The 15,654-nt window shown below is 38.6% G+C and overlaps 1 protein-coding gene across 2 annotated transcripts in view; it reads left to right on the top strand.

The window, feature by feature from the left end:
• The first annotated feature begins 1,136 nt into the window (after positions 1–1,136).
• Positions 1,137–15,654, top strand: part of FOXK2 (forkhead box K2) — a 72,167-nt gene continuing 57,649 nt past the window's right edge. Inside the window, exons 1-4 of one of the 2 annotated variants that reach the window (XM_068413252.1) lie at positions 1,137–1,169; positions 5,198–5,401; positions 5,490–5,615; positions 5,908–6,033. In XM_068413252.1, coding sequence (XP_068269353.1) covers positions 1,168–1,169; positions 5,198–5,401; positions 5,490–5,615; positions 5,908–6,033 — 458 coding nt within the window. In that variant the 5' untranslated portion in view covers positions 1,137–1,167. Of the gene's footprint in view, positions 1,170–4,844; positions 5,096–5,197; positions 5,402–5,489; positions 5,616–5,907; positions 6,034–15,654 lie in introns of those variants that run through there. The other variant, XM_068413253.1, reaches the window with a different exon arrangement.

The following is a 15,654-nucleotide window of genomic DNA, read 5'->3' as shown; positions in this document are numbered from 1 at the left end:
TCTGCTCCATCAAACTAGCGGTGCATCAGCATTAAAACACGTGTAAGTATTGCGTTGGTGCAGTAAATAGTACTTCTACATTTAGTTAAAACTGTTATAAAAACAGAAAAAAAAGTGTACTTCAGCAGCTTACAGAGAGATCAGCTGACAGTGCTTGTCTTGACCAAAAGGATTCGTTGGGCTCAGATCGCCCCCTCAGCCGGGGCTCTCACAGTTCCCAGCCCTGCTGACCAGAGCTGCTCCCGAGCCTTTGGTGTGGCTGGATCATCAGTAACGCTCGTTAACCGGGGAGGATGGGCACCCACAAGGAGCTGTGAGCATTGCCAACTCCTAAGGAGCTCTTGTATTCTGAGTTTTCCTAGAGAAACAGCAATCCGTTTGATCATTCGTTACGTGACTTCCATGATGGAAGGAGTAGTTCTTTCTCTTGCTGAAGAATACTGAAAGTAGCTGAAATTCTTGCATGTTCTGTAATTCACCCTTTTTCACCACACTACGGTATCTCACTCGTGGGATTCAGTACTGGCTACTAAAAAAGAATGGGAAGATTTGGCAAAAATGGCAGCACTGAAGGCAGAGATACAATCCAAAGGTACTGGTGGCCAAAACTCAACTTTCTTTGTTTAGAGGATGTGTGTGGCAAAGCATTGACTCAATATGGACTGTTTCTCTTAAAGATCTAAAATCATCGTAAGAAAAATGAGAGTTATTTTTAGAAGGCCTTTTATGAATAGGTAGTGCTTTTTTGGCTTTGGCATGGGGAATTTTGTTTCTATTCAGTCTTTATTCTGTGATGGAGTGAGTGAAGCTAAACAAGGTGGATGCTTTTTGGAAGAAAAAGCAGAACAGAAGCAGATGGTGAGGGGGAGAAAGTAAAAATAGGAAACAAGAAGAAAATATATTGTTAGAGATGCTGTTTTTCTCTAGTGAAAATGCACTAGCTTATTGGTTTGATTACTCTGCTTGTTTGACTGTTCCTTTCAGCTTTTTTTTTTACTTCCTGTTTTCTACACGAAACTTTTTATTGCATGTTAGGTACTACACAGCATAATTTAGTTACTTTTTAATATAAAATTTATTAATAATTCTTTGCAGATATGATGATAACTTCAATGAAAGAATGAAAGAATTTAAATGTGACGAATCATCCTCAGCAGTGATCGATAAATGTAAGAAATTCTAGTTTTGTATTACTTAATTTACACTGATCAAGATGCGATGAAAATGCAGGTCTTGCTAGGCTTCTGTACAGCTAATTTTTCTTAAAGTCTCTTAGAATATAGTAGTTCCTGTTTTGTATTGGGAAGGCCCAAATGACGGGGAGCTCAATTTTGAAAATGACCATGCTTTCTGGAAGCCTACACCTTAAACCTTTGTGTCAATCTGTCTTATGTGTACTGTCCTTAATAAATTGGGTTGTTTTGAAAGCATTAAGGATTTTAATGCGAGCAAAGATCTTGCTGGAATGAATTGTGTGGTGATAAACCTTGTGGTTTTCAACTTTATTCTTAGTTCTCTTTATTAAATAGTTGCCATTGATTCTGGTTTCAGGCTAGAAGGGAAACAGACTGGTTAAAGCTATTTATGAGAGAGTTGGTCTTTGTGGGGGGCTAATTAATATCACTGCTGTGCTGTATTTTTTAGTGGGGTATCAGTATTGCACTGGAACATGGAAATGTATGACTTTGCGCTAGTGTCTTAAATCACTTCTTGTCTAGGAATAACACTTTTGTAACAAATGGCTCAAAAAGCAAAGTGAAGAATCACTGCAGTAGGATATTACAAAGCCCAAGACATTAAGTCGGGTCTAAAAGGGATTCAGTTCATGGAGTATAGGTGTTTCCATGCCTGCTTAACGTGATGGTTTGGATTCTCCCTTTTGTCTCCAAAGTCCTTGAATCACTGATATATTCTCACAGTTTCTGGTTATCAGATGAAGGATCAACCATCCCCATGCATTCTGGAAACAGGCTACTTAGCTGGATAAACTTGGTCTCTGCGTGGTTTTTATTCTATTACATAGATAAACTACTCACTCTATGGAAAAGTTTGCATTAGCATTTCCAGGGAGCAGTTTCTCGATCTCATCGCACAAATATATATAAAACATTAAATAAATGGGGTATTTAAACATATTGCTGGGTTTACTGATTGCTCTGGTAGCAACATACGGCATTTTATATTGAAAATTACATGCTTCAGGCAACAGTAGGCTGCCTGAGTTTGTAAGGTGCATTATTTCTATGCTTGCATTTGGAAGCTAAATATGCAAGAGCTCAAAGATAAGATGTTTGCCCTGGAAACTAATGAAACATAGTAAAATATTTATCAGCAGAAAGGTGATAGCACAGCCAGGACTTTCAGTGAGAAGTTGATGGTAAGAGGAGAGAGCAAGTTGAAGTAACATAGTGGAGAGACTGCTATGAACTATATAAACCTCTGAAATTCTTTCCTGCCTGGCTGCAGCTGTGGTTCAGGAGGAGGCAACGTGCTGCACCTGGTGCCCTCAGTTACATTTCTCTGCATTGCTGTGGAGGAAAATGAACCTTAACCTTTGCTGAGCCTGGAGTATTGGCTTTGAAATTTCATTCCTAAGTGGCAGCTGCTGCTGCTTTATAACATACACTTCATTGTACTAGGAATGCGTGTTTATTAAAGGGCTTGGGTGAAACAGTTCAGGGGCGAAATATTAACCTTACTGACATGGACATCCAAGTGGTAAAATCAACATTAATAGAAATATTGGTGGGATTAAAAACATTCCCTTGCTGTGTCTGTCACACAGCCAGGATCAGCTGAAGCAGGAGGAATTAATAGCAGACCTCCTCAATGAGAGGAACAGAAAAAAACCCACAAATATGGCAAGATATATTAACTTAAAAGCTTTAACTTTTTTCTTACCTGTTAATTCATTATTGAGAACACAGACATGCACCTTTATTTTTAAATGCTATTTTTAACTTTACGAGCATGCCTAACAGCAGTAGCTCACTTAACTAACTTAACTAACTCACTTAACTAACTTAGCAGAAAAGGTGAGTCGATGCGTATTTGCTTTTGTTTCAAAAGTACTTGGTAGAAGTCAGTGGTGTTAGTACCCCCGTGCTTCTCCCAGCAGCTCTGTGATTTCAAGATAAACAGGAACTTATAAGCCCACAACAGCTTCTAGTGGTTAATGCAGTTCCACTATTTGGAATGCGAATCTATTTATGCAAACAATAACTATATTTGTGAAGGCAATCAGAATAAGTATGAAAAGCAAATAATCATATTTACTTGGAAACAGTATCACCAAGTATGTATTTTACAGAAATAATGGTGATAGAGGAGGAATTATATTTAAATGAAAAGGGTAAAATACAAGGGATTATCTTTATATACATGTATCACTGAGAATTTGTGCTATTCTGAGAGAACCTATAATTATGCTACGGTAATTCTTTCAGAACTTACTTCTCTGTTGACTCACACTAAAATGTGTCATGAAAATCTGCTCGCATACTGTAGTTGTAAATGATAAAAATGAAATATATTTCAGGACATGGTGGCTTTTTTTCGTAAGTTCTTTATATTCAAGTTATGTAAATGTTGGACAAAAAACGAACAAAAGATTTTGTTTTGGTTATTCAGCTGATTCGGCAGATACAAATAAATGTTTCTATAAGCCTTCAGTCATCTGCTAGTTCTTGAGTTAACTTGTTTGACTTGTTACTGTGAGTCTACCAAAATTGATGGTAGAAATAATAAAAAATAAATTGGCAGGTATAATTGTTCCTCTCATTGTTTAGATGAAATTATCCATAAATACTGCTAGCTTAGTCTGTGTTTTTAGTTTTTCATGTAAAAACGCAGTATACATAAACAGAAGTGTGTGAAGGTACTAAGAAACTGGTAGAATGCATTGTGTGTAGTGTTGTTGTTGTAATACATTGTGACAACATGGATTACAATTTACGTTGCTTTTTTTTTTTCCTTGTGTTACTGATTCAATATTTCCCTTTCAAGAGGTAAATCAAATTTGAAACATTGTCTGCCCTTCAGAGGAAGAATCTAGTTTTGTCTCTGAATCTGGCCTTTCAGAAGGTAAAATAATAATACAGTATTGTTGCAATTCACACTGCGGAGTTGTTGCTTGGAAAACCACTGTATTTTTTATTGTTTCTAACAAATTTACTTGTTTGTTATTAAATTAATATTTTAAAATATATTGTTACCTGCTTCCCCTCAGCCTCAGTAACTTGCAGATACCTGATTTACCTCAGTATCCCTGAAGTGTTGTTTCAGTAAATGGGACTGTAGTTAATTGCACATTTTAACATTTAGAAAAGGCTCTCCCCGACCTTTGCCAACAGGCCTTGCGGACCCCCTGTGACACGCTAGGAGAAGGAACGTTAAGCCCGGCCTTGCCGTGCGCGGGACAGAGCCGGGCTCCAACAGGGGAGAGTTCGGTCCCGCTCGGGGCCGGCCGCGCACACCGACCCCGGCAGCTCTCCAGCCTTAGCCGGGGGCGGGTGCCCCGTGCGGCCGGAGCTCCACCTTCCGCCCCGGGAGCGCCCGCCAGCACCGTGCGGGGCCGGCCGGAGCTCCCGCTCGCCCGCCCCCCTCACGTGAGCTGCGCGTCATCAGCGCGCGCCGCCCGCCTGTCGGTCACGTGCCCCGTGTTTATCTCCGGTGGCGGCGGGGCCGTGGCGCGGCGGGTGCGTGACCCGAGCGGCTTCCCCGGGCCGAGGAGGGGGGGGTGGGGGCGGCGGAGCCGGAGCCGGAGGGGCTGGAGGCTCGGGACGCGGCGGGGAGGGGGCGTTCCCCTCAGGGGCGGCGGGGGGGGCTGTCGCCGTGGCCTGACTGGAAACGGCCGCGTTCCCAGCCGCCTGCTCGGGGAGACGGGGCGGGAGCGGCGGCGGGGCAGGTGCTGCCGCGGCTTCCTTCAGCCCGCGGCGGGGAGCGCGTCTGGGAGCCGCTCGTGAGGGGCTGCGCGCCACATCGGCCGGCGGGCTCACACCGCTGCGGCCGGCGGAGCGGCGGGTGCCGCGGCTGCTGGGCGCCGCTGTCATTTATAGCGGTCTGGGTTCTGAACTCCGTAGAAGTGGAAGGTTTAGTGCGTTTGACAGTCAGTTTGCGCTGTGATGATTCCGAACGCTGAGGTATAATCTGTTGCTCTGAGCTATGTCCTACGAAATAGTCTTCCCTTTATTCCTAGGCTTACGATGTCACCGCCAGGAAAGAGATGTGGAAGGCCCCCGGTGCTGTCTTTTCTGGAAAAGAAAAAGAGAAAGCAAAGTCTTGATAGAAGAAGGGGGAAAACAAGGATTTATGTGGGAAATCATATCGATCGGTGGTTGACACTTAAGGAAAAGCTGGATTTCAGAAATGATGCAGAAGTTGCAGGGTTTTTACTGGACTTGTGAGTAGACTGTCACAATACTCCTCTGTTTCCTAATACCAAGTAAATAATTTTTTGCGTTAATACCAACTGTGTATTTTATTTTTAGGTATGACAGCTATGGCCCATTCTCAAAAGCTCCGATGTGTTCCTTCCCTGAGGACATGAGAAGAATTACTGTGAAAGAAGAAAGAGTGTTGTCAGGCAGCACTTCTTTAATAGCAGCTGATGGAACGTTAGTAGTATACTCTCTATATGTGAAGGGCAGATGAAATGTTTCTTGATAGTACTTGAAAGGCTGTAGCTGACATTAAAAAAAAAAAGGGGGGTGCAATTTATATAAGAAAGAGGAAAGTATACAGCTAATTTTATTAAAATGGAAGATTTTTGGATATCCTTTGTAGAACAGCTTATGTATTTGTTTTGTTGTTTGTTTTGTTGAGCACATAATACTAGTCTAGACAAAATAGAAACAAAACTTCTTTGCAGAAGAAATGTTTCAATTAACAGTTTGGGTTATGTTGCAGGTATGACAATGATGACCAGTTTTCTAAAGAATCTGCTTGTTCTGAACTTGGAGATGTGAGAATTGTAACTGTGAAAGAGGAGCGAGAGATGCCGCATTACTGCTTGTCAGCAGAGACAGATGACACGTTAGTGATACTATGTTTTTTTGCATGTTTTACATTTGAAAATATTTTGCATTGATTTTATTATCACTTCTAATTTTGTTTATTAGAAACTCATGTCATTCATGCTCTGATTCGTTATCTAAAAACATCCTGGTACGTAATAGTTGTTGCAGTCCTTCTGAGGCAAGAATTTGAGAGAGATTTTGGAAAAGTTGTAAGACTCATAAGAGTACACGCAGCAAACCTGCTTGTTCAGTGACTGCCTTCCTTAATTGTATACAAGATTCATGAGTGGAAGAAGAAAATAACTAGTACTCTCCATGTATCCTAGTCACTTGAGTAAGCAGTTAGGTTTTTACAGTAGTACAGTCTTTAGGCAAGTGCAATTGTGCGTGCTTTAACCTTTCTCAAAAGAAGAATGTTTCATTGTTGACTGAGTGCTGTTACATACAAAGTGATGTGTTAACCTATCTAAAAATAGTGCCGTGCTCAAGGAGGCAACCACACCATCAGTCGACTGCTGATTTATTTTACTGCAGTGTCATCAGTAACTGAGGCATTCACAGTTCAGATCAGAGGAGCCTCAAATAGGTATGCTTGTCCATTACTTTTTATTTAGGTTTCAATTATCCACAACAGTGTTAACTGAATAATTGTAATTTCGCCCATGTCTGTTATGTGACCTTTAAAAAAATGTGTCTTTTAATATGTGCAGGGGGACACTGAGAACCTAGGACGTTACATTGGCATTGCATGGTGTGTCCAAACCCGTCGCTAATATGGTGAAGTATGTAACGCACGTAGCGTGTTTGTCTAAATCTCATTTTCTGCTGTGTTTTTGCTTGTGCCTTTCCTAATTCTTACTTTTGATTTTAGTAGGTGAACAAGGTGGGGTTCTGAAAGCTATTGAGGCACAGAAGAATTCTTGGAAGCTAGGTCAGGAGAAAATAAATACCAGTGCTGATGAAGCTGACAAATTCAAGTACATTCTTCAAAATAGCATTTTTCTCTGGCAATGTAATTTTAGATTGGAGTGCAGCAATAATTGAATTCCTGGGACTGATTTGATTCAGGTGAGACAGAAGGTTTGCTCTTAATTGATTGCTTATTTCAGCCTTCTGAGATGTGAGAAATGTTGTGAAAAGTTGTCTGGTATGAGAAAAACTGTTACCCTAAAAGGTAAGGTATATGATGCTTTGTTACAGTCTCATGAGATCTATGTGAAGATGCTAAATCACACCAAATATGTAAAATGCTGGACAAACGATCAGGCATGTATGCAGTGGCAATTGTATAAAGCCAAGAAATCACAGCTAAGAATAGAGAGATTGAAAAATAATGAGAGTTTTATGGGATGGACATCCTAGGGCATACTGTTAATCTAAGGAATATTTACCTACCAGGAGTAGTTGCATAGCCACTCTGTGAGAAAAAAAAATCGATTTTGTGTCAGTGCCTGAACACCACATCATTGGTAACGCTTTTGGGTTTGTTTTTCATTCACAGTGTAGCAGTGAGGTATAGTGATGACGTTATTGAAGGATTCTTATTGTGGGAAATGCAGTGGTCAAGTGGTTTGCCCGAAGTCAAGTTGGTAGCTGAACTTGGGTCTTAAAAGTAAGATTAAACTCAATTACGTAGTGATTTTAGATGGGTGGGCAAAATTCTTAATTGTTGTAGAAAATAGTGGTTTTTCTTTGGAAAGGAACAGTGGTTATGTTAATGTATACTTTTTTTTTCTTCTTGTTTTTAAAGGTGTGGTACTGCACTTCCTATTGAAGGGTGGAGATGAAAGCAGGTATTTCCTGCTTTCCAGGCATTTGGGTGTCATATTTTCCTGTTGCTGTTATTGTTTTGGGCCTTACAGAGTATGTCTTTTCATTCTATGCTGCTATATAAGGGCCAGGAAAAGAACAAGGTCTTGTTGAAGGTGCTTTATTAACAAATTCTAATTTAATCTACATAAAGCATCTCTTGTATTCTAGGCCTTTTGCTATCTAGTCTAGTTTTATGTTGGCTAAACACTAACTGTTAAGAACTGGAAATAGCAAAGATGATGGAGCAAGAACACTTAAACTCACCTGCTTCGTCAGTGGCTTTAATGTTTGGTTTCTGTCTTGGTTTTGGAGTCTTACCCGATGATGTTAGCTTTCAGAGGTTGCTGTTGTTGTAGAGAATTACGTTGATGGAGAAGCAGTGAGGGAGTCAAGTAGCAGGGATTTCAAGATTCTTGCCAGGTGAAATGGTAGGTTTTTTGAGTTCTGGCTGTTGTGAAGAGCTGGAATGTTGAAATAGCACAAGAAGAAGAGAATGTACGGAAATCTGATTTAAAGTAGTATTATCAGGGCATAACCAAAGGGAAGGTGTCACTGAACCATGTCCAGTTAGGTTCCTCAATACATGAACTTCTTCTCTAATGCTTCTTCTGTTACTAACTTCCAACTTTAACATTTAGAATACTAACGAAGCTAGATTCAAATTATTTTTCTGGTTTACATGTAACAAGTACAAAACTGTCAACAGCAGATAATAAACAATTTACTGTTTTTTATTTAGTGTTTGTTATTTACTCTGACATTAAGATTGAAGAATGATGAGTCAAAGCAGTTGAATAGGGTTTTTTGAGGAAGTCTGGGGGGATTTGATTCTTTTACTTCTGCAATATTTGAGTGATAGAGATTCAAAACTCCTTTACCTGGACCTTTGTTCATGAGACCCATTCTCATGATGGAACTGACTTTCCTGGGATTTGACTATGGGATGTATATTTTTCTTTTTTTGCCTCGATTCACTAAGAAATGAAACAGAATACAAATACAAAATAAATACTCAGAAGTGTTACAGCAGTTTGGTGAGGAAGACTGAAACCTGTAGGATGAGTTGGTGTCAGTCATTAGTAAATGATCACTTGGGAAGCCCCTATTTAGAAGGTAGGCTTCAGCTTCAGTTCCTGTCTCTCCTAAAATGGTAGTGGCAACTCCTTTTTATAACGATTTTTGCTACATAGCTTTTCTCACAATCATGGGTTCTTGCAAGAGTCTGTATTGCAGAGCTTCTCTTTATCTTAAGTAATCTGTTGTCTGAAAAGTTGTACGATTACTGTCCAGACAAGGCAGTTGTAAAGTGTAATTCCCTGATTTGGTAAGAAAACAAACAATCTTGAGGAAAAGTCCAGTAAGCTGTTAATGCTGAAGACTTACCATGACACCAGTGTGAACAGCTGAGGAGTTTCTTAGCAAGCAGGAAAGTAAAATTGCATTTAAAAGAAAAAAAAAAAAAACAAACCCTGATAAAATAACCTGCTTAGCAGGACAGCTTCCTCTGCTCTACCAACAAATTGATTTTCGATGCTTTGTTTTGCTAGTCTGCATTCAGACTCTCTAAGTCTAGCCAAAGTATAAAATAACAATTATTAGTTGAACTAAAAGACTCTGCAGGTATTGGTTTTGGTCTTTAGTGTTCATAGTTTGTTCTTAATTAAAAAAAAAAACCAACAAGCCAACCCTGACAAATCACAACCTGTGGTTATTTCACTAATGTAACTTGAAAATGAATGTGTGACACTGCTTTTCCTTACAGAAAATTAAGATTGAGTGGTTAGTCTAAGACAGTTAATTAAATGATTTACTTTATTGTAATGCTAAATGTTGATCTGTATTTCACTATAGTGAAACCTATGTATATAGATCATAAAAACATAAGATGTTGGTCTGATTATATGTGTTGCACATACAAAAGCACAAATGGAATGACTGTAATACTTTCCATTATTTCAAAGTTCTGTTAGGGGAATGTACGTGCTTAGACATACTTTGTGAAACAATGCAAACATATTTCATGTTTAGACACTTGAATGTCACATTGTAACCGTTATCATTGTGTTACTTTTCAGGGTGACCAGCCAGAAGAAAATCAAGCTCTGGCATAACAATACTGGGGCAGTTTTTGGTCCATTTTGATTTTGCTGTGAGGGTATTGTGAACTATAAAGAATTACTGTAAGTTGTACTATGAAATTCCATTTTACTTGTTGAACAGCACATTAAACTTAAATTATCTAAAGTTTTATTGTGTTACATTAACATTAATAAAGTGTGTGGAGTGGATTATTTCACTGTGAGAGTCTGTACATAGTTCTCTGAAGGGCAACCAGGAACAACAAGCCAAAATGCTGATAGGTATTGCTCAAGCTTATTCAGAATTTATTAACTTTCTGTAGGTTGTGTTAATGAAAAGGTTTTATTTAAATTTTATTTACATTTTATTTAAAACTCAAAGGGCTAAAATAGAAACAACACTCTAGTAGCAATTGCAGCATCAAGAGTGCTTCCATCTGAATGTGTTTCTTGGAATGCTTTTTCTTAGGGAACAAATGTAACATATCCCACATACTGGAAGGTATTCTTGCGGGTTACTGATGCACTTAAAAATGAGGGGTAAAAATACTGGACTATATAGTGTGTTGTGTTAGTGCCTTCTAAAAAATGAGTAATCAAGATCAGATGCTATGTCATTTATCAAAATATATTTTGTTATTGAATAATTTGGTTTCTTGCTTTGGCTTTTGATACTACGAAAGCTGATATATGATGCCTCTTAATTATTTTCTTCTCTAACAAAGATGAAATAAGTGTGGAGTACTTTCAGTAACTGAAGTTCAACAGAACAGTGTTGGCAGTTCTGAATTCGTTTTGTAGTTACTAAGTATGAGTAATCCTGGAAAGTTTTTAACTGAGAAACGGTGAAATTAGTATGATTGTATTCAATACACGTTTGTCAGAAGGACAGAAACTCCCAGCCTTCTGATTCTTTTTTTTTCTTTAACCGCACACTTTCATAAGCGTTTAGGTCTTGATCTTACAGTATTCAAACCAGCTGGGTTTTCCCATCAGCTTACATTAGAACAGCCTCTCTCTATGGAGTAATTCCCCTAATTAGGTCATTACACTGAACATTCAGGTTTTTTTAATGAGCTACTTCACTTCACCTGCTATAACTGCTGCTCTTAAGTATTCTTTGGTTGCTTTTGAAGTATAAAAATTAATCATTACCTTATTAACAATATATCTTTTGCCAAATGTTGCACAGATAGCTTTTTTTTTTTTACATAAAGCAGAGAAGATCATTTGTTGACACTTTCTCAAAATGAAAACGCCACTTCCCATGTCTTTCTGTGTTCTCTCTTCGCTCTGTACCTTTCAAATTTTTCCTTGACTACCAAGTAGTCATTCATGTAAATGACTCAGTTTAGCTCACAGAAAAAGTATGACTAGTGACCCTAGTTCTCAGTGAAGTGTCATTCAGTGTCATCCCAGTGAAAAGGGAAGAGGATGCAGCCTTCAGTATAATCAGTTATGTTTTCCTCCCAAGTCTACAAGATCAGCAGAAGAATCTGCAACTGCAGTAGCTTATTTCAGTAAGGAGCTCTGCCCTTCTGTGGCATCTGAGCACAGGCTTCTCAGCCTGTTCAGCCTGGTTCTTGTGCATTTATAAATGCATACTAAAAATATTTATATTATTTAATGACTTACTATTGTGGAAGTAAACTAATACTGCAAATGCATGATGTTTTGAGGTGCACTCACTACATAAAATTACTGGTAGAATGATTATTCTGGTGCGTAGTACTTGAATATAGTATGATTCAGCCCATACTAATGTATTTCCCCCAAAACCTCCCATTAGACTAGCACTTCATACTGAAGAAAAGCCAAGAGAAAAGTAGACTTCTAAAAATTTCCTTTTGTAACATGATATGCATGGATGATACATTTTGGGTTGTTATATCAACATAAGCTTTTGAATGTCTGACTTCTGCAGAGCAGAATATTATCATTAGTATTTTCCAGTAAATTTTGCATGAATGGCAATGATTCTGAAACAGGATTCTTGCTTCTGCCTTTTCCAAGAGCAATGGCTATGCTTTTGTCAAAACAGCCAAGTAAGTTTTTCTGCACCTATGGGTTTTCCCATAGAATAAACTTAGGGGTTTTCCCTAAGTTTTTCTGGGTCCATGGGAATTGCTGAACTTGAATATGTTCAAATGTCAGAACTAAATCTATAAAAATTGTTTACACTGTTGTTCCAATGATATGTTAAGAATATACACATAGAAGAATTACTCTAAGCAAAATAGTTGGGTTCTTGGCAATACTGAGTATAGGTTCTGACCTAAGTATTGTGAAAATTAGAACATTTTCTATATGGGTTTATAGTGAAAAGCAAATATTGGCTGTAAAAACACAGAATCTTCTGGAATGTGAGTATTGAAGTATGTAAACTGTGACCTGGCGATATGGGAATGGTTAAAATATATTTATGTGGATACCTAAATTATACAACTACAGCCAATTACTAATTCTAATAGCTTTGTCTGTGCTAAATAAAAGTATGTGCATGTGGAGAACATTTTAAGATCCATCACAAAGACCTTATTTTCTCTGGCTTTAAGAGAGGATATGGTCTGAAGTGAGATGACCACATAACTACTGTGTTAAGTGTTCGTTCTTATATGTTTACTATTATTTACGGTGTTTGTAATCAGCAAAAAACCCTTTGGTGAATATGCTCTGAATATGCAGTAGGTAGAGACATTGAAAAATCAGGGTACTGAGATACCGTGCTGCTTAATTTGGTTACGTTGGTTCTTTGGCTCTTAACAGGTTAAGTGAAAAACTGCGTATAGGTATCTTTTGCCAGAAAAATGTTTTTTAGATATTTTAAAGCTAACTAAAGAAGTAATTGTATTTCAAGATGGGCTATTCTACCTTTCTGAAGTGGGTGTGTTTTCCTGTTCTTTATCTCCACCTTCAGTAGTAAAACGTCCTTGGGATAGCTATGAAATCTTCAAATGGGAGGAACCTCGACAGCTTGAGTGATGGCCTAAGTTTAGCATCTGGAACTAAACTGGAGTGGAGAAGCTCTTCTGTAATATATGATGGCTGCAGTTCTCTTTAAAATGCCTTTTGACAGACCCAACTTAACATGTGCATCATGATTAAGACTTACCTTTGTGTCATAAATGGCCAACTAATGCATATGTGATACAGCAACCAGGATCACCTGCAAGGCAGTTATTCTTGGCAGATGTCTGCAGCCCCAAAGTCATTTGTGTTGTTCCAGGGCAAAACAGGGAAGGGTGGAGCAAAGGAGAGAACAAAGGTTGAATGGTGTTTAAACCACTGGAAAAGCTTCCTGTGCTTTAACATCAGTGTTTCTTAATCTTTGTGGTTCTCTTCACAAATCTCTCTGCTATCCTTTATACTCCTTCTTGGATGGTCAGTCTTGTTGCAGACATTGGAAGACATTCCAGCAGAATTTTACCTGTGTTTGTAAGCTTTGTTTAAACAATCATTTCAAAACTGTTCTTGAAGTGACCTGTTTTTCAAATCCCAGTGACTTGTCTTTGCTTTTCCAAAAGGCAGCTGAAAGTACAGGTTGCAGTAGATGATTCTCATCGGTGAAAATGTTTCTTGTCTTTTAACATCCTGGAACTTCTGATCCAGTATGTTAGTGTGTTCTCACAACTATGAGCTTGGACAAGATTTGAGCACAAATACCTCAACAGACTGGGCTTTGGTTGTGAACTCTGATATCCATTAAGACAGCTGTGGAGGTAGCAGCGGGTATGGTTTTATGTGTATGTAGAAAACATAACTGCTCCTGTAATTTATGTAGTTGTTGTCTACCCATATCTAAAGTGGTCCTAAATCAGCATTTTTTTAAAGTCTGGTTATAAGATAGAGATTTGCATAACTTTATTTCAAGATTGATGAGTTTGGTGCAAACATAGATAGAGGAATAAGGTACTTTTTCTTTTTTTTTATGATAGCTTCCAAAAGCCACAGCCAGCCTAATCAAAGTCTAAAAATGCTCTAGTGAATGTGCATAGTGTTCTTGTAAGCTTTTCATACCAAGACTGTGCACTTATTGCAAGGTTCAGGTAACAGGAATACAGGGCATCTGGTGTGGGTTTGTAAGGGGAGGCCAGGGCTCGCATTTCAGCAGCACTGCTCACGCAGCTGCTACGCTCTCTGTCTTCCTGGGCATTTATTCTGGTCTCACTTTATGAGTCCATGTGGTAAACTGGATACAGGAACTCCTCACTACAAAAATTCACCGGTGGTGTCATTTTAATTCATTGCTGTCATTTCCTTAATCTGGTTTGTCGCTTCCTCATAGAAACATGTGCTGGCAGCAGGGGAGGTGCTGTAGGGATGGGAACTCGTGGCAAGCGCAGGAAATGACGCTACCATGGCAGGCTTGCTATTGAACTGTTGGCTAAATATTTATCTGTGACGTGAAATACCTTTTAACCTTGTAGTCATTCATAAAAGCATTGAGGAAAAAGCTGATCCAGCTGCTTAAACTGTTATGTCAGATTACTCTGGGATTTTAGGCAAATAATACCTATTTTCAGTGGCAAAAACCTATTGAGCATTAGAAATAGGATATTGAGGGTTTAACTTAAAATTATGAGCTTCCAGAATGCTGTTTTTAAGAACTGTTTTTCTTCATTTGCCTACTTTGCCTCATCCCTTTGTAAAAAAATAAACAAACCACCAAACAGACTGGAATGAGGAGGGGGGGGGCGGGGGAAGTTTGTGAGGATACTTAGTAGATGTTTTATATTCACTTCTTTCAAATTCTAATTACTTTTTGATATCAGATCTTTTTTGTTGTGTAAAATGGCAAAGGTGAGTTCCAAAATGCAATGCCGTGTTGATGCATTTCATGGTGTAGTGAAACCATCAGTTCTCAAAGAGGGTAAGTTTTCTATTTAAAATTCTGTATTGGGAATTGGATGGAAACAAAAGATATTAGATACAAATGTGTTCCTGTTTTGGATGTCTGGTGGTTCTTTCTCCTCTCCTGCTTACCTGCATCTAATCTTGTTTTATTCAGTTACAGCTTCTGGGTGATGAACAGCACACTGTATGCATCTGTATTGTGGTACATGTTTTTCTTCCCCTCTTGTGTACTAAAACCATGGGTCGGGAATTACTGTAACTCTTACATTGGCAATAATAGCCTTTCAGTCTTTTCTTACAAAGGAGGAAAATTAATGGAGTGTGAGTTTCAGCTGCATTTACATTTTTAGGTTTGTGTAAAGAGGGACAGAATCACAGATGTCCGATTTTCAGAAAAAGTTGAAAATCTGTGAATGGAAATTGGTATCTGTAGATGTAATTGAAGACTGTTACCGGAGTTAATTATAGGAAGCATGTTCTTTGTTTAATCAAAACAGAGGAGAAATGGAAGAATGAGAATGTATAAATCATGTAACGTTACAGAAACATGCTTTGGTTGTACAGGGGCTATTAGAATAAGAGACTTAAAAAGCCTCTGAGGTGGTGTGTTATCAAATTCAGTACTTAAGGGTATTCTCATACTAACACAAACTAAATTCATAATGCTGCCTTCAAAGCTTGTCCAGTCTGAGAGTGGGCCAAAGTTCCCTTCATTTGAAATTAAAAAAGATGCTTTTATATTGATCAACATTTCTATTAAAAGCTAGAAGTAAAACACCAAAAAACCCCGCACCATGTTCAACCAGACAGGAAGACCATCACTGACCCCAGACTTGCAAATAAAGTCATTAGTGGAGAGCTCTGTAACAGTATATCGCAAAGTAAATGCCTTG

Source organism: Nyctibius grandis, chromosome 15, assembly GCF_013368605.1.
Source record: "Nyctibius grandis isolate bNycGra1 chromosome 15, bNycGra1.pri, whole genome shotgun sequence".
In the NCBI taxonomy this organism is placed as follows: Eukaryota; Metazoa; Chordata; class Aves; order Nyctibiiformes; family Nyctibiidae; genus Nyctibius; species Nyctibius grandis.
Note: the sequence above shows the minus strand (reverse complement) of the source record. Positions and strands in the feature narration are given on the sequence as shown.